Source organism: Talpa occidentalis, unplaced genomic scaffold (assembly GCF_014898055.3).
Source record: "Talpa occidentalis isolate TD23 unplaced genomic scaffold, MPIMG_talOcc4v2.1 talOcc4.9, whole genome shotgun sequence".
Taxonomy (NCBI): domain Eukaryota; kingdom Metazoa; phylum Chordata; class Mammalia; order Eulipotyphla; family Talpidae; genus Talpa; species Talpa occidentalis.
The window spans coordinates 36,379,735-36,402,595 of NW_023605305.1; the positions used below are offsets into that span (position 1 = coordinate 36,379,735).

Here is a 22,861-nt window from a genome sequence, read left to right on the forward strand (position 1 = left end):
ACAATCAACCCAATTGACAGCAAAACCCCCAAATTCTGTTTATTTCTCTGGGTGCTAGAACTGTGACAGTGAATGGCAACAAAGGAGCTGACATCCAGGCAAAGAGACCTGCGAATGGAGAAGGTTTTTGAATAAATGTAAAATTCTGGGAGAGGAAATGCTTTGAAGGAGTTGCTTGCAGTGCCTTGGGCAGATTAAAGCAGAACACTGACTTGGCCCAGGACTGAGTTCCTGGGAAGTGGGGAGCTCACCAGCAGGTGGGAGGAGAAAGGGAGGCCCTGTGGAGGGAGAGAAGCCCGCAGCCACGATTTCCAAGTGCCTGGAAGGACATACATCCCTCTCCCCACCCCGAAACTCCAGTTCCCTGCACATGGGTTGTCAGTGTGCCTCATCTTCTTCCTTTACGTCTCTGCTGCTCCAACTTTTCCACGTGAGTTTGGGGGCTTTTGCAGTATGGGTAAGGCTTTAAAAAACTCCCTTACCAGCCATGTGGATAATAGTGCTCTTTATTTATTTATGTTCCTCCTTGTTTCAAACAGGATTTCAAGCTGCTTGCAATTATGTTAACATACAGCAGCTTGGAAAGCCTTGTCACTAAGCAAGAAAAATGCGGTGAAGGGGAAAAGAGTTGAAGGAGAAAGAGAGTTCTCCCCAGGAGCAAACTTGTATTCCTTGTATTGCCATTTAATCTGAATATTGACAGTTAATTGTCCTGTTTTTATACTTTGTCATCTGAACTCTATTGAAAACTCTTTCACTATGATTTTTTTCCTGCCCTTTATCGTTCGCTCCCTTAAAATGTATCTTATCTATTTGCTTTTTCTGTTGTACCATTTTACAGCTTTAATCATCCATCACCCCTTCCCCACAGGGAAGGTGCTATGTCTGCTCCAACACAGCACATTGAGCCTCTGCACAGCAGGCCCTCAAAAGTCTGAGAACCGGTAGCTTGAGCAGTTGTGAGGGCGGCTCACACCCACATCTAGAGACACAGCCTCAGCAGGGGCTCAGGACACAGTTGCCAATTTGATTTATGGGACTTATTATCCCAAGTGGCAGCAGAGAATAGATATTGATTCACAGGGTTTAAATAAATAAGTGGATGCACAATCCAGAAAGAACTATAAACAGAGTTGAGGGGTTTGTAAGGCAGTGGAACCAGACATCATAAAGAAAGACTGGTTCTCTTGAAAACTGCCCCTAGGAGAGTCTTGGAGGGATAGTGATACAATTATAAACAACTGGTCTCTTAGATAGGCATTAACTACTTTGTCTTTTCCCCATTTCTTGCAATTTCCCCCTTATTTGACAGGTTTGTCTTTAGATAACAAGTCCTCCTGCATTTCAAGGAAGAGGTTGTTGAAGCAAGCTGGCGCCCTCCTGCTGACCCCTTCCCCCTTCCCTTAAGAAGAAAAAAAAAAGGAGCTGGGGCCCACCCCAGCCCTCCCTTAATAAAAACAAGCTGGTGCCCACGTGTCTCCATGCTGGTCCCCCTCCCTCCCCTTCTCAGACTCTTGCCCATCTCCCCCTCCTATAAATACCCCTGCACTCTGCCAAAGAGCAGGACAGTTGTCTTTCAGACATGAGCCTGCGGCCCTCCTCATTTGTCGACAAATTATACCACTTTCCTTTTCCTCAAACTCTGTTTCCTTTTATTGGCTGAGGGAAACTGAGGCTGGCATTCATTAACAATAGGGGCAGGTGGCAAGTTCGGGTCACATCCAGGCTCCATCACATCATATGTCAACAGAGGGACCTGGGATGAATCACAGAAATAATAAGACCTCTTGTGAAGAGTGTTAACAGGAATGAATATGGGTGTTTTATAATATAAGAGTGTTAACAGGAATGAATATACATGCATGTGTGCAATACATACACATGTGCACGCATGCATCAAGCAATGAAATATGTGTGTGCAGGTACATATGTAAGTATGCACATATGAGTATGCACATGTATACCTATGCATATGTTTTATACATGCATGTGCATACATATGCGCCAAGATCATGTGTGTATGCACACACATACTTGAACTTAGGCAATGTATTCTACACCTGCATGTGCTATGTGTGTGTGCATGTACATGTCCCATGCTCTGGTACTTAGTAGGTGCTCAATAAATGAAAATGCCCTCCTATGTCAATGCCCATGTATTCTACTTATGCAGCCGTGAACAAGCTCATATAAGAGTAAATAAAATATTTCTAAAGCTCCCCCACAATGTTCCGTAAAGTAATCTCAGACTTTTCATTCCCACTGGCTCAATACTACCACCATCATTGGCAACAATAATACTTCCCCTTTTAAAGGACTTATAGTACATGCTTCAGTTACTATGACTGCATGGCAAACTCCTCCCAATTTCCCCCCAATTGTAGTAGCATAAAACCACCACTGCTCATGAATTTTATGGATGGAGAATTCAGAGAGATCCTGGGGAGGGGAAGTGGGGCTGGTCTCTGTTCCTTGGCATGTGAGGCCTCATCTGAGATTGAAGGCTGGGGCTTCTCTGTTCACGTGTCTGATGGGCAATGCTGGTTAGTGGCTAAGGACTGAGCTGGAACACCTGCATGTGACCACTTGGCTCCTTCACAATTTGATTAGAGGCTTCAAGGGCAGTGCCCTCAAGAGAGTGAGTGCCCAGTGAAAGCTGTCCCACTATTTATGTTATAAGGTGTCAATTGCATTACATTCTTTGGGTGAGGTAGTTACAAAGGTCTGCCCAGGTGAAAGGAGGAGGACGTAGAAACACCCTCTTGATGGATGGCAATTGTGTTGCATTGAAAGAAGAACATATAGGAGAGGATTCACAGGGATGTGGCCATCTTCAGAAAATGCCATCTGGGGCCTCCCTGGTGGTGCAAGGGGTTAAGACTCAGCACTATGAAGCTATCCGCAGTCACTGCAGCATGAGTGTGATCCTTGGCCCAAGAGGTGATCCACATGGTGCAGCAGACCTCTCCCGCCTCGCCCGCTGCTCCCCTCAGCAATGTATTTCAGTCAGTCTGCCTGTTCTGCTCCCCACTCTGTCTCTGGTGAATCCACTCACCCACCGCATCTCTGACCTGCACCCCAGCTCTTGTACGCAAAAGTAAATAAATCTTTAAAAAAAAAAAAAAAAGAAAATGGCATCTGCCACACTATGTGTCAATTAGCTGAAAGATCTCTTATTTCACAAAACCACCTAGGGTCTAGGTATTATTATCTCCATTTTAAAGATGGACAAACTGAGGCCCAGAGAAGCAAAGTAACTTACCTTGGGCAATTAATGTAACCTCTCTAATTGTCAGTTATCCCTGCTATGAAATGGGGAGTAAAACCTCTATTTGAATGGATTCTTGTGAGCCTGCAGTGCTTATGATCTTAAGGGGATTATTGGAAGGATGAAGTCAGGGAAGGTATTTTGTGATTGCAAACAGCCCATGCTAATGCAAAGTACCAATCTTTATTGTTGTAGCATCATTATTTCCCCACCCTCCACTATGATCATCTGTCACACCTATCCCTACAATCAGAAAGGCACCGGGGTTCCATCCACATACCCTCGAGAGAGAGAGAGGCCCTTGTCAAAAGCATTTTGCAGGAGTAGACTCACTTTGGAGCTGCAGAAGAGCTTGCACTCCCTTTCCCTACCTGTCCCCATCTTGCAAGAGGAAAAGCACCTTGGGAAGAATGCCAAAGTTGGCTTACAAATTCCTGGTGGGTCACCCTTAATTACTCATGCAGTCTGTTATGGGCAAGGAGCCCCTTTTTCATACTTAAAATGGCTGTCTTTGCACTTTGGATCTCTCCCCCTGGAGAGGAAGAAGGACTGGCATTTTTGCATTAGTGCATGGGACCCAGGAGGACCCTTTCACTCCTGCATGGATCAAGGACCATGCTGCAAAATCACTCCTCAAGGGATTCATTCCAAGCTTCTGTCCTCGTTGTGATCTGCCTGCGAGGTCTAAGGCCAGCCTTTAAGAGAACCCCTTTTACTATGCTGTGCATTACACAGACAATTTACTCTCCCGTTAATATGATTCAATTAGGAAGGGGACTAACTGCTGGAGCGTGTCTCGAGGAGGCCACAGCAGCACTCTCATTTCATGGCCTGTTGGGCTGGCTGCTCACAAAGCTGGAGGCAGGATTGAAGGAGGAGGTGGCACTTATTAAGGAGGCACCATGGGACTGTGCCCACTGACCTGGGGCATGGGGCACGTAGGGTGACCTCCCAACCTCAGGTAGCAAGTGACTGTATGATGGAATGAGCTCTCAGATCTTCAAGCAGCTCTGGGCTCAGTAGAGACAGCTCAGCCTTGCTATCTGGAGGGGCCGTCTTGGAATCTGGCTCCTGCCTAGAAAGCACAGTAATGGTGGTCCAGCCCCACTTTCAGTTTCTTCCTCTGACCATTGGGTAAAGTGAGGGACAGAGACAACAGATCACCAGCATCAGGCCTGATACTTAGGAGCAACTCAATATATGATCTGTATCTGTGACTGAGTTTTAATCCTTAAAATAACTCCTCTACAGATAAGGAAACAGAGGGAAAGCTAGAAATATGTCTTTGCTTGCAAATGCCGATGCTCGCTTGTCTTCTTGATAGGAACAAATCTCTACAAGCCCAAACCACACTTTGACCATCTCCAGGAGGCACTTGGACCTGGTGGCTGGGAGCAGCTGTGAGGCTCCCACTGCTCCCAGCTTCTGCTTGTTTGGTCTTTAAAAGGTGAGTTCGTTTCCCCTACCCCAAATCCTCAACATCTCTCACCCTCAGCACCACTCTGAACAAAGTAAGTTTTTAAATTCCAAGAGCACAGATGAGAGAACTGGGGCTCAGAGAGGTGTGATGATCTGCCCAGGGTCACACAGCATGAAACTGCAAGAGCCAGAGGCGGGAAAGTTTGTCCATTCCAGTGAGCATGGGTATAGGTCAGCCCTCCAGCGCCTGACAAGCCCCACTGCTCCAGCATCAACTTGACTCCCTCCCCCAGGTCAACAAAAGAGGAATCATTTCCCATTCCTGGCTTCTCTGCCAGCCTGGAGAGACTGAGTGAAAAAGAAACATCTCCAAATAGATCAGGTCCTTATTTCCTGGTCTTTCCCAGCTTCTCAGTTTTGTTGCTGGTTGTTTGAAGGCTGTTTCCCAGGAGATTGTGGGAATGCAGGTGCAGAGGCCTGGGGGGCGGCTGCCCTCCCTCCTCCAGGCTGGGTACCTGCTCACCCAACTTGGCGTCCCAGGGCTGTGTGCTCAGACGTGACCATGTTTGGGCATGGAGGTTCGTCCCAGATGGAGACCAAAGGCCGCTTCCCAGGAGACGGGCTGGGAGCCCGGACTTCCTGCTTGCAGCTGAGGCACCTCTCTCGGGGTGGGGGCTGGGGACCGGGCAGAAAGAAAGTGTCTGCCTGTCCGAGACTCCAAGGCACGGGGGAGACTGTGAGTATTGTGTGTCCAGAGTACCTGGGGAGTGGTTTCTCTAAAGACTGGGGACAGAGGAGAAATTTCAGGGGGGGAGGCAGCAGCGGGCACTGGCTTCCTCAAGGGGCTGTCCATCAAGATTCTGGGCTCGAGGGGGACTGACATCCCGGTCACTGGGGATTAATACTGCTGGATCTATGGCCTGGTGTCCAGGTGGGGGGCAGCTGGGCTCTGTGGTCAGTCTCTCTAGTAGCCCTGCTCTTGCCTTCAGGTTGCAACTGCCAGAGCAATCAGAGGGCAGCAGCCTGGGCAGCATGACTGCCCTGGCACTTATCCTCCAGGAGAGGGTGAGATAAAAATTGGCTCAGCAAGAATACAGGAGACGTCTGCTCCAAACCTTCAGGGCTCCCTTTGTTAATAACAATGGCTAATATTTATCGAGGGCTTGCATTGGCCAGGCACTGGGATAAATACAAAAATTTGATGTATCATTTGATCTTTATCAGGACTCTCTGGACAAGCACTATTAGTCTTGTCTCACCGTCACTTGGGTGCTAGGTGGCAAAGCCAACAATTGTTTTCTTTTTTAATTTTTTTTTATTGCAGTAATATTGTTTTACATCATTTGTATTTCAGGAAGACAGGATGCTCCCCTTCAGGTGTTGTTTCCACAGCGCCCCCAACCACCCAAGTATCCACCGTCCACCACCAGAGTCTCTTGTGCTCCCTTCCTGTTTTGTTCCTGCCTCTCCCCTTCCGGCTCTGGTACCCTCAGTTCTGTAGTCTGATTTTGTTAGGGGGAAAAGGATGTCCTAAAGCTAATTCCATTTTGTGGACTCCACCCCCACTCCAGACCAAAGCCAAAAGACACTGGGAACAACAAATTCCATCACCACCAAAGGGTAGGTGGCTGGGACCTGAAGGTGGGGTTAAGCAGCCAGGTTTGGTAAAAAACCAGACACGTGGGCTTTGGGGGATTCCCCTTTTTTGGTTCTCCGCCAGCTCACAGCACGGCCAGCTCTGAGAGTGACTTTGGGTTTCCAGGTCGGCGGATTGGGTAGGACGCATTAAAGACTTATTTCTCTATTTTCTCCCTGAGTTGTACATTTCCTCAATTCCTCTTCCTTTGTAAATAGACCTTTTATTAACCTTTTGTGTATGCCTGTAGTGGAGTATTAATAAGTCCCTTTTTAAGCGCGTGGGTGAGGACCCACAGCCAGGCAACCCATTTTATATAGGGGCTGCTCCATAACAGTTTCAAGCGTTGGCATTTTTAGTTTGGTTTTATCTGACCTTGTTTTTTTTTTTTGGTTTCTCCATATTATTTTTTAAAAGATTTTATTTATTTATTTTTGTGTAGAAGAACTGGGGTGCAGGACAGAGGTGCGGGGGTGGTGAGAATATTCACCAGAGACAGAGCGGGGAGCAGAACAGGCAGACTGACTGAAATACACTGCCGAGTGGAGCAGCAGGCGAGAAGGAGAGGTCTGCTGTGCCATGTGGGTCAGCTCCCTGGCCAGAGAACAAACTCAGGCCACAGCGGTGATAGCGCTGAGACTTAACCCCTACACCACCAGGGAGGCCCTGGTTTTTCTATATTACACATATAAGTAACACCATTTGGTATTTTTCTTTCTCCTTCTAGATTATTCACTTAGCATAATCCCTTCCAATTCTATCCACGTTGCCGCAAATAGCATGAGTTTATCTTTTTTGATGATTGAGTATCATTCCACCGTGTATATATACCACATCTATTTGATCCTCGCATCTGTTTTGAGGCACTTAGGTTGTTTCCAGAGCTTGGCAACTGTAAATAGTGCTGCAATGAATGTAGAAGAGCAAGTTTCCCTTCAAATTATGTTTTTGTGGGCCTCCCTGGTGGTGCAAGGGGTTAAGCACCGCACTATGAAGCAATCCGCAGCCTCTGCAGCACGAGTTTGATCCCTGGATAGCCAGGGAGCAGCCCACATGGAGAGGCAGACCTCTCCTGTCTCACCTACTGCTCCCCTCATCAGTGTATTTCAGTCAATCTGCCTGCTCTGTTCCCGCTCTGTCTCTGCTGAGTCCTCTCACTGCCCCCTCCCCCATCTCTGGCCTGTCCCCCAGCTCTTGTATGCATAAATAAATAAATCTTAAAAAAAATATGTTTTTGTAATATTTGGGTAGATACCTAGGAGTAGAATTGCTGGGTCATATGGCAGGTGCCTTTTTAATCTTTTGAGAAAGATCCACACTGCTTTCCATAGGGGCTGGGCAAGTCTACATTCCTATCATCAGTAAGAAGATTCCTTTTTCTGCATATCCTCACCAGCACTTATTGTTTCTGGTCTTGTTAATATGGGCTATTCTCATGAGGTGGTGTCTCATTGTGATTTTGATTGCATTTCCCTGATGAGAAGAGATAATTAACATGTTTTTTTCATGTGCTTCTTGGCCATCTGTATGTCTTATTTAGAGAAGTGTATGTTTAATTCTTCTGTCCCCTTTTTGATTGGGTTATTTGTTTTCTTTCTGTGGAGTTGTATGAGCTCCTTGTAGGACTTGCAGTGGGTCAGGCACAGGGATAATTTTTTTTTAAAGATTTATTTATTTATACAAGCACTGGGGTACAAGCCAGAGGTGCGGGAAGGTGAGAGAATTCACCAGAGAAAGAGCAGGGAGAAGAACAGGAAGAAGGACCAAAACACACTGCTGAGGGGAGCAGCGGGCGAGACAGGAGAGGTCTGGGAATCTCCCTGGCCAGCCCGAACCGGCACAGCAGATGCTGCGGACAGCTTCACAGCACTGCGCTCAACCCACTGCACCAACAGGGAGGCCCTCTTTTACCCATTTTAAGTTGATTTTTGTGTATGGTGTGAGGCAGGGGTCTAGTTTCATTCTCTACATGCAGCTGTTCAGTTTTCCCAGAACCTCCTATTAAAGAGGCTTTCCTTGCTCCAGTGAATATTCTTTTCTCCTTTATTGTGGTTTTTTAAAAAGATTTTATTTACTTATTTTTGTGTAGAAGAACTGGACTGAAGGCCAGAGGTGGGGGGCAGTGAGAGGATTCACCAGAGACAGAGTGGGAGCAGAACAGGCGGACCTACTGAAAATACACTGCTAAAAGGAGCAGTGGGTGAAACAGGAGAGTCTCCTTTGCCATATGTGGGTTAGCTCCCTCGCCAGGGATTGAACTCAGACCACTGTGCTGACAGAGTGATAATGCTGAGACATAACCCCTATGCCATTAAGGAATCCCTTCTTCTTTATTGTAGTTTAAATGTTCATATAAGGTGGGTTTATTTCTGGGGTAAAGCCAAGATATTTAGCAACTCCTAAAACTTGGAAATTCTTCCTGGAGTCTAACTGGAATCCCTCCTGCTTTAGTAACAATCCATTTTTCCTGTTCAGACCTGGGAGATAGCACCAGTTCCCACCCGTCCTTCTCAGAAGGCTCTGATTTGGATGTTGAAAGCCAACTTCTTCCCCAAGTCATTTATCAAAATAGAACCCCTAGCATGGTCTTGGGAGGATTTATCACAACACTCCAAATCCACTCACTGGGTATGGAAAATCTTGCCACCACACTACAAACATGTGGGATTTAAATAAGCTGCAACCTTGCCACTGTTTCCTCCTAAGCTCCTAGACCTGCTCTAGGCCCTACACCAGGCCCTACCTCCCTAGCCTCAAGAGTGCCTAGGGCTGAGAGGGTGTAATGTGGAGACAGATTAGCTTGGAAGGCAGGGACTTGCCTAGGGCACCCCTCAACATACTCTTCAACTCTACCGGGAAAGACTGCTTTGCTGTGGTTACTCAGTCTAGGTCCTCAAGGCAGATCCCTGTTGGCCCCAAAGATTTGTGGTCCATATCTCTGGGGCAAGGCAGGTGACAAGACCCCTGGGCAGCCTTGGGGAGGCAGTCCATGGGGCATTTTTCCCTTCTCTAGGTGTCATGCTGGTTACTTTAAGGCCCTGACAAGGAAAATAAAGTCCGTTCTAATAACTGGCTAAAATTTACCTTAAAACAGGGTTATGGAGAAAACCCTAGGACCTTGATGTCTTTGGTAGAAATGGCAGATAAGGTTACCTTAAACAAACCAACCGAAAACAACATCAAAGAATTGGCTGGAATGCTATGGGGCAACTTGCAGAACAGATGGGAAACATCCACAAGGCACAGAAGCCAGACAGGCTCTGGGACTCCAGGGGGCACACAGGTGGCAAGAGTCACACCCCTGCAGGGTTTTCCATGGGCTCATAGAGGGAGGGGGAGGAGGGAAAGGAAGAAGGAGGAGACAGGGGGGAGTAGCGGAGGGCAGGACTCACTGTGCACAGGGGCGAGGGCAGAAGGGGGAAAGGAGAAAAGCTGCCAGCTACTTCCTCCTGGGCCCAGGGTGACTAGAGCCCAGAAATGTGAAGGCGGTTGCTGAGGCCACCATAATACCTTCTTCCTCATTTAAAGGGGCGATGGCCTACAGGGCCTATGGCTGCCTTCTGGGGTCCTCAGCAAGCCACCCCTGGCCCCATCAGCCCTGCCCAGGATCTGTTTCAGCTGACCTATGAAATGCTTCAAGTTTTTCTGAGACAAGTGTCCTAGGACAGTGAGTGGATGCTCCACCTATGTGTTCACTGTATTTGTGCATCTCGTAGTATTAGTTTCCCGATGCTGCTGCTGTCACACATCAGTGGCCTGAAACAGCAGTGGTCTACGTGCACACAGTTCTGGAGGCCAGAAGTCCCAAATCAGCCAGGCTTGGCAGGGTGGAGCGAAGGTGGCAGCAGGGCTGTGCTCCCTGGGAGGTAGAGGGGAGCACATATGGTCTCTTGCCTCCTCTGCTCCTAGAGGATGCCATTTCCTGCTGGCCCTGTGACCTCCATCTCTGCCTCTGGCTCACACCCCCTTCTCCTCTTTTACATCTTGTCTCCCTTTGCCTCTTTCTTATAAGAAAGCTTGTATAACATTCAGGGTCTACGTATAGGATAATCCAGGAACTTCGCCACATCTCAAGATCCTTAAAGTTTTTGTGACATTAAGTAACATTTACAGGGCCCAGAGCTGAAAACATGGATATCTTGGGCCCATTACTAAGCCTATCACATGCTGTGTGACCTTGAACAGTCACTTAACCTCTCTGAGCCACAGGTTCTTTTGTCTATAGGATAGGGATGACAATATTTGCCTCTAGGAGTTGGTGGGAGGCTTCTATGAGGTCAAAAGAATTCTGTGAAGTTGTAACGCTTCATGTATAAAGATAAGGGTGATAATGCTATTTGAGTACCCGTCCTGCTCACCTTCCTGCTCCCTTCTGTTTAACTGTCACCTGTGCTGATCTCCCATCTGTTTGTCTCTGTGGTCCTAGAAATGACTGCTGTTCCCAGTGGACATGGGGAAGAAGCTGGTGATGGCCCAGAAGCGGGGAGAGACTCGCGCATTGTGCCTGGGTGTGGTCATGGTGCTGTGTGCTGTCATCTCCTACTACATCCTGGGTACCACCATGCTGCCCCTCTACCAGAAAAGGTACTGCACCCTCCTGTTCTGCCCCCTCCTCCAGCTTCTCTCCTAAGTGTGTTGGTTTGGTAAAGAACCAGCCTCTTCCTATGCCTCCCCAATCCCTCCCACTAAGTAGGAAGGTCTGGATAATCCACTTTTCAGGGTCAAGTGCAAAGGTGACTAAGTTGAACTGGATCCTCTTGTCTGGGACTCTGGGATTTGGGATAAAGAACCAGAAGATCCTCCTCATAAGAAACAGCAAAGGATCAGAGCAGATACTCCAGTGTGAGCTTGATGCCAGGAGGGATCACAGAATTTCGTAGCTTATCTGCACAGCTCGGGAGCCCCTCTGAAACCTGCCAGTCAGGGGGACATCCAGCCTCCTGCTGAATATTCATGTGACGGGAGCTCCTGACCTATACTACCTACTAGTAGGCTTTACTGACAAGTAGGAAGTGTTGCTGTGGAGCCAAAATCTGCTACATAGAATGCTGTTCTGGAATCTCAGGGAATGTTCCATGCCCTTGCTCCCTGACATGTCAATGAGCCTTTGAAGGAGAGCTGCGAAGTTCCTGACTGATCCGTGCTCTACTTGGAATAAACACACAGTTCTCTCAGCCTGTTCCTAGGATAAATCTCAGACCCCTGCTGCTGGATCTCTCAGCAGCAGACAGGTCCCTCTGTCTGGCAGTGTCTCCTGTCTGATAAATGGGAGATGAGATGAGTCACAATTGTTTCTCTTATGTGTTGATGAGGCTGTTAGCCTCTCCTGGGCCTGCTTCTTCCTCACTTTTTACAGTACTGGAGCAATTCCAGGCTGGAATCTTACTGGCATGAGCCACCACTCAGGGAGGCACCATGTGCCTCCAACACAGCTCTCCAGATGATGGTGAAGCGACATCCCCACAATCTTCCCTACCTCCCAGTCTAGTCATTTTAGGGAAAAGAGCACAAATTCTGAACCCCTCCCCAGATTTGTCTTCTCATCCTGTGTGGTCTTGGGAAAGTCACTTGGCCTTTCAGAGCTTCTCTTTCTCTCTGCAAGATGAAGATGATATGAGGTTGGAGAGGTCTCGGACCTGGCTGCCCCTCAGAATCACAGTAGGGAGCTTTAAGCTCTTGCTGGGGTCTGGACCCCAACCACTGAGAAATTCTGATCCCCTTGGTCTGGAGGCATGACTTGAACATGAGGATCTTTTTTTAAAAAAAACCCAGGATTTTTTGGTAGCCAACCTGCACTGATATTGGTTCTGGGATTCTTCCCCTTGCCCCAGGACTCTGGGGTCATGTTCCTTTAGAGCTGGATGCTTATAACAAGATGAGGGTGCCAACCCTGGATGTCTCTAAAGGGGTTCAAATAGGGTCTTCCATGTCACCCAGGTTCTCAGTTGTATGTGTATATGTGGTTTTCCCAGCATATGGACCCAGAAAGTCACGTGCCAATTGATTGAGACCAACATCAGGGACCAGGAGAAGCTGGAGGGCAAGAGGGTGCCCCAATATCCATGCCTATGGGTCAACGTGTCAGCCATGGGCCAGTGGGCTGTACTGTACCACACGGAGGACACTTGGGACCAGAACCAGCAGGTACTACTGGGGGGTCTGGGGCCACATCCCCTTACTGACAGCTGTGTGGACTTGTCCTGACTGGCACCCATGCCCACTCTGCAGAGTAGAGGCTAAGAAAGAAGAAGCCAGTGACCAGGCTCTATAGCTTACATAAGGTCAAGCTGGGCCTACCTCTTCTGTGTTGGAATCAGATAGACCTGGCTACAAATCGCAGTTCTGCCACTAAGTGACTGGCTGAGACAGGCCACTTAGCCCATCCAAGCCTAAGTTTTCATCTTCACTGAAGTGTTCTATGCAGTCAGAGACAATATTTAATATGCTAAGCTCAATATCAGGTGGATGTTAGTGCTATTACTTCATCCTATAAACTGCATCCAGGCCCACTATTGCCCACATGGAGAGGAACCCTGTGACTGTACCCCCACACCCCTAAAGAAATCAGAGACCTAGGGCTCGCATGACCTCTGCGAAATGCGAGCCCTAGGGGCCAAATGCTTGGGAGACTTTCCCATCACTGCCTTCTAAACGCCCTCTCCCCAATCCACCACTGCAGCCCTTCCTAAAGGAAATACAAGTTGGTTCATATTCATTCAGTCATTTACTCACTCTGAGACCCAGTTTTCACTGGCAGCTGGAAAACGGTACTTCGTCCTTTCATCCCCATAATTTTCTGTTCTCTTTTTGACACAGATCCTTCCCAACTAGGTATTATCTCACATCTGAGTTCTCCCCTTTTGAGTCCTGGAACACTAACACAGGAAGTGCTCAATGACTACAGAATGAATGAGTGAAGTGCCCACATGGTCAGGCATATTTTAGGAGCTAATGCCAAAGCAGTCAGGAGGTATGGCTGTAAAAACTGATTAAATGGTTTTTACAGAGACTCTGAGTCCACAAGGACTGGTGTCACATCATCCTAGGCTCATGAATGACACAGTTCCTTTTGCATTTTGCACCAGAAGGCCAGAGCTTTATCTGGAACAAGTTTACTCCAAATAATACTCATAGTGCTGTTTTTAACAGGCAACGGAGACATATGTGGCCCTAATAGACATCACCACTTTCTAGGAGAATGTCTTACTGATTCCCAGGGTTATTTAAATTCAAGAAAACCATAAAGAGGGGAAATATTAATGATATTCCAGTAGTATATGAGCTGTGAGCCGGGAATCTCTGCCAATTACTATTAAACTATGGAATTAAAACAAGATCAAGCAAGTGGGGTTTCCTTAACTCTGGCTGTGCATTAGATCCATCCAGGGCTTTAAAACCAGAGTCCCACACCAGGCCAATGGAAACAGAATTTATGGGCACAAACAGAAACACAGGATGGGCCTAGGTGGGAATATGAATTTGCATCATGAGAGCTTTCTAGGTGATGCTAAGATTTAGAATACTGCTGTGAGCAAATGGGACTCTTTAAAGGGTCTGGAGCCCTAGGGGCATGAGCAGAGTGGTGCAGAGGAGTGGGGGTTCAGTTATTGGGTAGAAAAGCGAAGCACTCTATACAGAAGTTAGGCTTGCATTAAGGATGGATGCATCACAAACTGTCATAGTTTGAAAGCCAATAGGATGGGAAGGGGCAGGGTCACTGGGGTGGGATGGGGGAGTCAGTGAGATCATGAAGAAGTGGGTCCGGGTGGTGCAACGTGGTTGTGCCTATTATGTTATCACTAGTGTGACTCAGCTCCATGTGATGGAGCCTTCAAACCCACCTGAATCATTGCATACTTGGGACCTAGACATTTTGATTTTTCCCAAGGAGCAAGAGCAAATTCTTGAAGACATGTAGAAGTGATCACTGGTGCTGGAAGTGGAGGGGGGGGGCGGGGAGGGGACAGTGTTAGGAGCAGGCTGGCATCTCAGAGGAGGGAGAGGCCAGAGCTTCCCCTGAATGAGCTGTCAGTCACACATGAAACATGCCTGTGTGGCCCTGGATGGAGGGTGGCGGCAGCTACTGGCTAGTCTATCTTCCTTCCCACGGCTCCCAGGCAACACCAGGAGCAGTGCTAATGCTTCCCTTGTGCCCCCCCATGTTTCTGCCAAGCAGGTGGGTGAGTGGGTCAGCTGCCCTTCCACTTTTTTCAGCTCTGAGGTGTAGGAGCCAGTGTTCCAGGCCAGAAGGGGGTACCTCTGGAATCACATGCAAAAAGCCTGGCCAGGTTGTCTCTCCCCACACCTTTCAGAGAAAGGGGGCTGCTAGACTGCTTTCAGTGGGCATCCTAAGCCCCTTTCTATAGTCCATTCTGAGGATAGTCACACCGGGGTGCTAAGGAGAGCAGATGGGTCATTTCAGATCCTTCAAGAAACTCAGTAAGGTTAGATGAAGCCAGGCCAGGTGGGAGAGGATACAGGCAGGCCCTGGGCTTCTGGGGTTTGGTCCTGCAGAGTTAAATCCTGTGCAGTGTCTCACCTGGCTTAAAGGATCCAGACTAACCCCAAGTTGGCTAAGCTCTCATATCAAAGTTGGCCCATAGACCCTTCTTTAAGAAGGAAAGAAGCTGCTATTGGTTGTAATTTCATAGTTAGAACTTATCATCGTCATCATCATCATCACTAGCATCATTCGTTTATCAAGCACTTACCATGAGCTGCACTCTATTCTAAGTGCTTTACATGCACCGACTCATCTAATCCCCACAATTCCACTGGGCAGGCACCTCATACACACATTTTACAAGACTCAACAAGGCTGTGGCACTTGTCAATGTCACACAACTCTGAACTGGTGGTTGAACCTGGACATGTCTGGTTTTATTGCCACAGTTTTGCTCAATGAGCTAGGTAACCCAGAGTCAGCATTGAGGCTTTGGGGAGACTTGGCTTAGGTCCTCACAGCTCAGCATTCTGAATCCCCCTGAGACCCTGAGGTGCCCAGTTTGAATGCCAGATTCCTCAAGGGCCAGCTTCTCCCCCAGACTATGCCACTTGTTGGCTGGTTGGGGACCTACTTCTGGAGGCAGCTTCCCCCCTCCCAGCCTGTCAGAATTACAAATGCTTTCCTCCTCTGTTCCAGTGAGTGCTGTTAGGTCAGCTGTGGGGCTTCATTTAAATTCAGGGAGTAACCAGGAGAAGATGGCTCAACACTTATACATGTTTTAATTTTGGACATGATGCTATTAGGGCACTGGTCTTCAAACTTTCCTGCATGAAGGAACCTCTTGATTGCTGGGTCCTACCCTCAGATTAGAAAGCTGTACTACAGGGGCCTCCCTGTTGGTCTCAGCACTATCAAGCTATTGCAAGTCACTGCAGCATGAGTTCGATCCTGGCCAGGGAGCTAACCCACATGGCGCAGCAGACCTCTCCTATCTCACCTGTTGCTCTCCTCAGCAGTGTATTTCAGTAGTTCTGCTCTCTGGTGAATCCTCTCATCCCCGCACCTCTGGCCTACACCCCAGTTCTTGTATGCATAAATAAATAAAAATAAATCTTTAAGAAAAAAAAAGAAACCTGTAGGGCTTCCCCGGTGGCGCAGCGGTTGAGCGCTGGGTTGCGAAGCTGCCTGCAGCCTCTGCCGCGCCGGTTCGATCTCCAGCTGCTCCCCGGCCACCGGAGGAGGGTCCCACATGGCGCGCAGACCTCTCCTGCCGCCCGCTGCTCCCCTCAGCAGTGTACTTCGGTCCTTCTGCCTGCTCTGCTCCCTGCTCTGGCTCTGGTGAATTCTCTCACCCTTCTGCGCTTCTGACTGTACCCAGTGCATGTATAAACAAACAAACAAATAAACAAATAAATAAATAAAATGACACCCAACTTTGTAGTTATACCTTAAAAAAAAAAAAAAAAGAAACCTGTGCTATGGCCAGCCCTCCAGGAAGGAGGGTGGGGATCACTCTTGCACAGCATCTCCCAAACCAGAGGCAAAACAGGATCTCTACTTGTGCCTTCTCTTTGGAACTTGCCAGCTGGACCTCATCTGTCCAGGCCAGCAGGTTTGTAATAACAATGATCAGTGTCAGACTTAAATGTGCACCAGGGCCGCCTGCACAAATGCTTTCTCATTAAGTGCAGGCTCTCTTTCCTTTGGATCCTCATGTCAAACATCAGCTTGCCAAATCTTTGGTTTTTGTTCATAGAGATTAGACCTCAAAGGGTTTTCAACTCACATTTTCACCCATATGTTAAAACTGCAAGTGTTCACATTAAAATTTTGTTTTCTGGCTTCTCTGGAAATGTTGGAGGCCTGGCTACAATAGGTATGGATCCAATGTTATCTATGGTCCAGGTGAATGGCTGACCCCCAGCCTGCATGCATCTGCTCTCTCCATTCCCCAGGCTCCCCGATTCCCTGATGATTTTCCATGGCACCGAGGTACCTGGCCCTGATCATCTCCCTGCTCCCAGTTCACTTGGCGTTACTTGGCATGAGCCTGTGAGTCACTTGCACAGGACCTCTACTCTGAATCCAAACACAGAGCCCAACTTGACCAGGATCACTCATTGGTCTCCTTAAATTAAGTTTGAAGTCCTTCTTTAATAACAGCTTTTGAAAGATATTGCTATCAACCCATTTTAAGGTTGAGAAAGGGTAGTAAGTCATTTGCTTATGGTTCCATAGCCAATAGGAGCACCAGGACTCCAGATGGGGCCCTGCTCCAGGCACGCAGGCTGTACCTGAGAAGTCCCAGGGCTCACCATGCTCACAAAGGGCCTGTGAGGTGCCCCACCTGCCAAGCTTTAGACAGAGCCCTGCCTCCTACCCAGAAGCCTGCCCCCAAAGCTGGCATTTTTGACTCCTAACCAAGCCCTAAGAAATAGGAGTTTCCAACCCCTGGTGCTCTTGCTTCTTCCCGCAGTGCTCCTACATCCCAGGCAGCCTGGACAACTACCAGGCGGCCCGGGCCGACGTGGAGAAGGTCAGAGCCAAATTCCAGGAGCACCAGGTTTTCTACTGCTTCTCGACCATGCAGGAGAATGACACAAGGGTCCTGTACAAGCGCCTCTACGAGCCCCAGGCCCTCCTCTCATCCCTCTTCTGGCCCACCTTCCTGCTGACTTGCGGCCTCATCATTATCGCCATGGTGAAGATCAACCAGTCCCTCTCCATCCTGGCAGCCCAGAAGTAGACCCATCTATGCCACCAACCCTGCCAGGGCCACGGGGTATGGCCCACATGTACCATACCCCTGTCTCCTCCCCTACCAATCATTCATGGATGGCCTTGAGAAACCTCTTTGTTAAGTCAGTTCCTGCTCAGGAGTATGCAGTGGCTCACTAGTGCCTAGGAGAGTTCAAGGTCAGCCAATCACAGCTCTCCATGACCTGCCCCCATACCACTGACTCAGGCCTTTCCTACTGCGCCCCTGTACCTCTGCACAGATGATGATGCTTCCTACTGCTGTGCCCATGTCCTAGGCTGGCTGTAAGACCTGTCTGAACCACCCAGGAAGCTGCCTTGGCAAACCTCAGTTCCTCTTTTGACTCTCATAATTCAAACAATAGCAATTCCCACGTTTAGGGCAGACTTAGAATATCCCTTGTCTTCAGAATACTAGGTGCTATTTATGTTTTTATTCCAATATCAACAAATATATTGAAAGCAATAAGAGGCTATATGGAAAGATACTAAATTCAAATATATCAAAATACTAACAATGGGATGGTGGCTAATTTGAATTTTCTTCCCTTTCTCCATTTTGTATTTGTGGTCCTTTTCTAAATTTTCAATAATAGCAAGGTTGCTTTCACTGTGTTTGTTTTTAATCAGAAAGGCAACTATAGATGTTATTTTGGAAAAAAATTAAAAGGGTAAGCTACTCCCACTCTCTGGTCACTAAATAAATGGGGTGAGCTCTGAGTTCCATCAGAGACAGGCTTTGGGTAAATAATCTTAAGAACCCTGTAAAGGGAAGGCAACCACATAGATGGGGGTTTATGATTACAATAAAGGCAGGTGTGTGAGGCAAAGGTACTAGCCCTATCAGGAGGCCCATCACAGACCTGTGAAAGGCATAATTGGAGGGAACCATCACCTCTCCTGTTACTGCTCCAGGAAAGATTCCTCGAGCAATGGTTCTCAAAGCATGCTCCCTGAGCAGTGGCATCAACATTCAGTGTAGAACTGTGCAAACTGCACATTATCAGGCCCCTACCTGACCCCTGCCCAGCCCAGCCCAGCCAGAAACCTCAGGAGGGTGTGGATTGGTGGGGTGTAGTGGAGTGGGGTGGGGGACAAAAAAAGGGGACAGAACTCTGTGTTAACATGGTGGGGGGGCAATTCTGATGTATGCTCAAGCAGAGCCCTATCACCTGACTCTTTAAAAGGGACAACTGGCTACTGGGTAGGGCGGACACTGGGCTGGGTGCAAAGTTAGTCTGTTGTCTCTAAAGATCCTTCTGGAACTACGATTCTAGATAAAGCCCTGGGTGTGAATCCTGTATCTACATATGCTGCATCTCTCTGATTCCCTGTTGTTTCATCTATACAAGAGAGACTCTTCTTTTGAGTAGAGGGGAGGGCGGAATAATGATCTGGCATGTAGCAGGTTGCCACAATGAAAGCTATTAATAACAATAATAAGTAACCAGTAGTCAGAAACTCCCAGAAGACATTAAACCAGTCTATTGTTATATTAACTAGTCTATTATGAGTTAACAAGACTAGCTAGAGTTATTGGTGTTTATTCATAATATGCCAAGGCTCTGTGCTAACCAGGGTGCCTTGTAAAAATTCAGCAAGTTTCTACTGAACCCACGCCATGGATGAGGAGAAGCAATACAGTACAGTGGTTATACATGAGGTCTTTTGACATGTCCAATATCCACCTGGGCTCAAATACTCTCCTGTGACATTCACCAACTTGGTGACTGGCAAATAACCTCTCTGTGCCTCAATTTAATCATTTGTAAAATAGGAAAAAATAACAGTGTTCCCCTTTAGGGTGATTGGTATTAAATGAATTATTATATAACATTTTTTAATAGCGACATAGTAAATACTATTATAAGATATTATAAAACATTGAAGCTCGAAGAGGTCACTGGCCAAGGTCATACATATATAGTAGGTCAAGGGCTGGGAATCAAGGCTATACTGTGTGATTCAGAACTTGGCTGAGCAGACTTCACCACAGCTGAGCAGACTCAGCTGAAGGGCTGAGAGACCCAGCCACCCCTGGACGAGGAAAGGAAATACACTGCTTCTCTGGAATTCATTGGTGTCCTCATGCAGGGCAGCGATCTGACAGGAGGGCTCTTGTACATCTGCACCTGGACAGCTGTCACTTCTAACCAGGGCCCTGATGCTCCCCATTCCCTCCAGGTCGTTTTCTGGGGACATTCCTTCCAAGGGGAGGTAGCACATCTCTCCCCATAGTTTTCCCTCCTGGACTCAGAGAAGTCTCAAGAATCCTCTGATTCTTTTAAGAAAGTCAGCGTAATATTGTACCATAGCTTGGTAAGATATTACCACTGGGGGAGGCTAGGTAAAGGGTACATGGGAGCTCTATTATTTTTTACAACATCATGTGAATCTCTACTTATCTCAAAAATTTAGTATTATCTTAAAAAATCCAAAGAAGTAGAAAAGTTCCCATGACGAATCTCATTTAAAAGGTTTCCTTTGCATACAATTCCATGCATCCGTATCTGGAGGATTAAAATACACAGAAACTCGGAATGTCCGAATAGGATTTGCAGGAGGAAATGGCCACATCCCTCTAGAAAAATTAGTACCTGGGGATACCCAGACCCCTATCCTTTATGTTATAAACAATGACCTTCATTTGCTGGAGACCAATGCTCTTATCTTGTCAACAGAGACTGGCCTACTTCTATCAAATCCCACACCTGCCTTCTGCTCACAGAACTTCACACCCAGGACGAGTGTGAAATAATGGGCATTTAAGCATGATGACTCAGACACAGAGGGAAAATGTTTCTGAAATAATGGCTGCCTGGGAGCAGAGATCCTGCACCAGTTCTTAATAAATCACTTTACTAATGTGTATCTAGTGCTTTTTCTCTCATGGCCAGAGACTCAGAGCTGAAGAGTAATAGCTGGGGTGCTCCCCTGAGGCCCTGCCCTGGAGATCACAGCCAAGGGCATGGGGAGGAGCCAAGATGACTCAGACTCAGAGTTTGCCTTCAAGGAGCTTTTCATTCTTGATACTCTCCCTCCACCCCCAACCACCATTGTCAAAAGTTCCTTCTTTATTATAATTAGGTTTACATGGACAAACCTATTAAATGACACAAATTTTAAAGAGTACATTATAAAATACTAATAAAATTCTAGTTTTTGTGATTTAAGGAAATGATGCCAGCCCTCCACCCCTCCAAATCGACAAGTCATCCAGAGTTTCTCCCATTTCCAAACTCCTTGTGTGAGCTGATTGTAAACTGCATTTATTCTACTTCTAACAGGCAGTAGAATACTGCTACAGGCTGGTGCATAACTATTCAATATCCTTTGGGTAGTCTTGCATTTGTGGAAGTCTGAATTATATGAATTATTTGCAGAGATGTTGTTTGAGCAAAATAGAGCTGGTCTGAACTTGCCAGTCACTGCCCTTTCGCCCACAGGAACAAGAGAAAGATCAGATAGGCCCAGAGAAAACAGTGCAGTCTGGTATAGTAGTTCTCAAAGAGGGAACTTTTCACACAATATTAAGATGCTATTTGCCTTTTTTCACTCTTGTTCTTTTACCAGCATTTGTGAAAAATTTCAGAACTTAGGTGATATCACAAAAAACTAAACACAGAAGCAGATATGAGAACCCAGCTGTCTTCTATTATGCCAGACATTAAAGATATTTGCAAAAATGTAAAAACAATGCCACTTTCTTGATAAGTTTTTAGGGAAATTTTTGTAAATATTTTTACAAAATATGGTATATGATAATGTTAGTAAATAGATTTATTATTGTTAGTTTTAAATAAATTTTCAGTAATTTAAATGAAGTTTTCTTTGTTTTAATTTCTGAAATGGTAATTAGTAGATATAACCCATATAAACCAAATCTCTTTGGGGTCCTCAATATAGTTTAAGATATTAAATAGTTCCTGAGACAATAAAGTTACGAAACTGCTGACTTAGTGGATCCAGAGGCAGGGTCTCCCTGTTCCCCCCACCCTTGCCCTATGGACATCCAAAGCCCTCCCCTAGATTTCAGCAGATTCCCACTGGGGGCCAGCAGGAGAATTTCAGATTTCCTAATCCCCCTGTCTTCTGGCTCTCTCTTCCAGAGGAGAGTTGCTTTAGATTATTTCCCACCCACAGGTGCTTTCCTGGATCTTCATGTCAACTCAAATACAGATCTCAGCTTCTTCCTCCAAGTCCAAAGCACTCCCCACTCAAATAAAGCACAAGCTCATCAGCCGGTTTCCTTAAAGGCTTCTGAATTGGAGAGATGTGTACTGACGCACGGCGAGTAACTCCCAAGCGAATGGTGGTCAAGGATTGTGGTTCATCTCAAGGGTTGTGATTCATCCTTCATTCCTTCCTCGCTCCTAATGAAACTGGCACTGTACATTCTGGAGCCCCCGCCATTCACCACCATGGTGATTTTTCAAATTCAAATATAAACACCTTCTGAGTTCTTTAAAGATCAGCTGATGCTTCCCTGACTACAACATTCCTCTTTACTGACACTCTGTGTCAGCATCTCCTTTGATAAATAACTCACTGTTATTCTTCTATTTTGGCTTCTATTTGGGGAGTTACTTATCCCTGCACAAGAATCTGTCATCCTTAATAAGAGTTAACATTTGTCAGGCACCTGTTGACTAGGATTTGAGTTCAGCTTTCACATGCAAAACTCATTTAATCCTAACAATATCCTTTGAGGTTATTATTACTGTTTTCACTTTGTAGAAGAGGCTGAGTCACAGGCCCAGGCCAGAGACTTAGTACACAGGAGAACAGGGATCCAGATCTGGGCATCTTGGCTTCAGGCTCTACTCTCTATCCACTGCCTTCCTGCCCCATAGTCTCTGCCCATGTCTAAAAAGAATAATGCTCCCAAGCAGAACAAGGGCAGTCCTGAGAGCCTGCAGAGCCTCCTGAGAACCTCCCTCTACCTTCCCACAAACTCAGGCTCTTAACTGGCTCCCTGGAGTCTCAGATCTGAAGAGGCAGTAGATATGGGGTGTGGCTCATATCCCAAAAGTCCCTGCAAAGATTCTGATATGGGCACCATCATGATGGAAAGGATCCATGTGGTCAGCTACATCTTGCCTTGATGCCCTGATCACCCAGCCATGCCCATCCAATGCCAGCTGGAGCCCAAGCATGCCATGGCCACAGCAATCTGCAAATGGGAGAACCGACGAGAAGCTAATCTGATGCAAGTCTTTCTCAGGGGCCCCACACTTGTCTCAGGGGCACCTGCTTACTTCTCCAAGTGTTCCTAAACCACTAATAATACACTCCAGGATTTGCCCAGGAGTTGTGACCATGCTCATTTACATAT

At 47.0% G+C, this 22,861-nt stretch overlaps 2 protein-coding genes across 5 annotated transcripts in view; one reads left to right on the top strand and one right to left on the bottom strand.

Moving 5' to 3' along the window:
* Window positions 1-22,861, bottom strand: part of KCNIP1 (potassium voltage-gated channel interacting protein 1) — a 342,320-nt gene that overhangs the window by 301,850 nt on the left and 17,609 nt on the right. The window lies entirely within an intron of this gene.
* On the top strand, window positions 299-22,236 carry KCNMB1 (potassium calcium-activated channel subfamily M regulatory beta subunit 1). 4 transcript variants are annotated; one of them, XM_037498814.2, is made up of 5 exons: window positions 299-430; window positions 4,593-4,715; window positions 10,750-10,907; window positions 12,296-12,467; window positions 17,246-21,296. In XM_037498814.2, the coding sequence occupies exons 3-5, from the start codon at window positions 10,774-10,776 to the stop codon at window positions 17,513-17,515; spliced, it is 576 nt and encodes a 191-aa protein (XP_037354711.1). In that variant the 5' UTR covers window positions 299-430; window positions 4,593-4,715; window positions 10,750-10,773; the 3' UTR covers window positions 17,516-21,296. The 4 variants fall into 4 exon arrangements, with proteins under 4 accessions (XP_037354711.1, XP_037354710.1, XP_037354709.1 ...); XM_037498813.2 differs by lacking the exons at window positions 299-430; window positions 4,593-4,715 and adding exons at window positions 5,323-5,423; window positions 21,670-22,236 and having other exon boundaries at window positions 17,246-17,551; XM_037498812.2 differs by lacking the exons at window positions 299-430; window positions 4,593-4,715 and adding an exon at window positions 5,323-5,423 and having other exon boundaries at window positions 17,246-17,551; window positions 20,208-21,296.

Bases quoted from the DNA above. Each gene is read 5' to 3' on its own strand.
- KCNMB1 (XM_037498814.2), top strand. From the start codon at position 10,774: ATGGGGAAGAAGCTGGTGATGGCCCAGAAGCGGGGAGAGACTCGCGCA. The intron at 10,908-12,295 runs GTACTGCACCCT...TGGTTTTCCCAG, and splicing joins CTGCCCCTCTACCAGAAAAG to CATATGGACCCAGAAAGTCA. The intron at 12,468-17,245 runs GTACTACTGGGG...TTCTTCCCGCAG, and splicing joins CTTGGGACCAGAACCAGCAG to TGCTCCTACATCCCAGGCAG.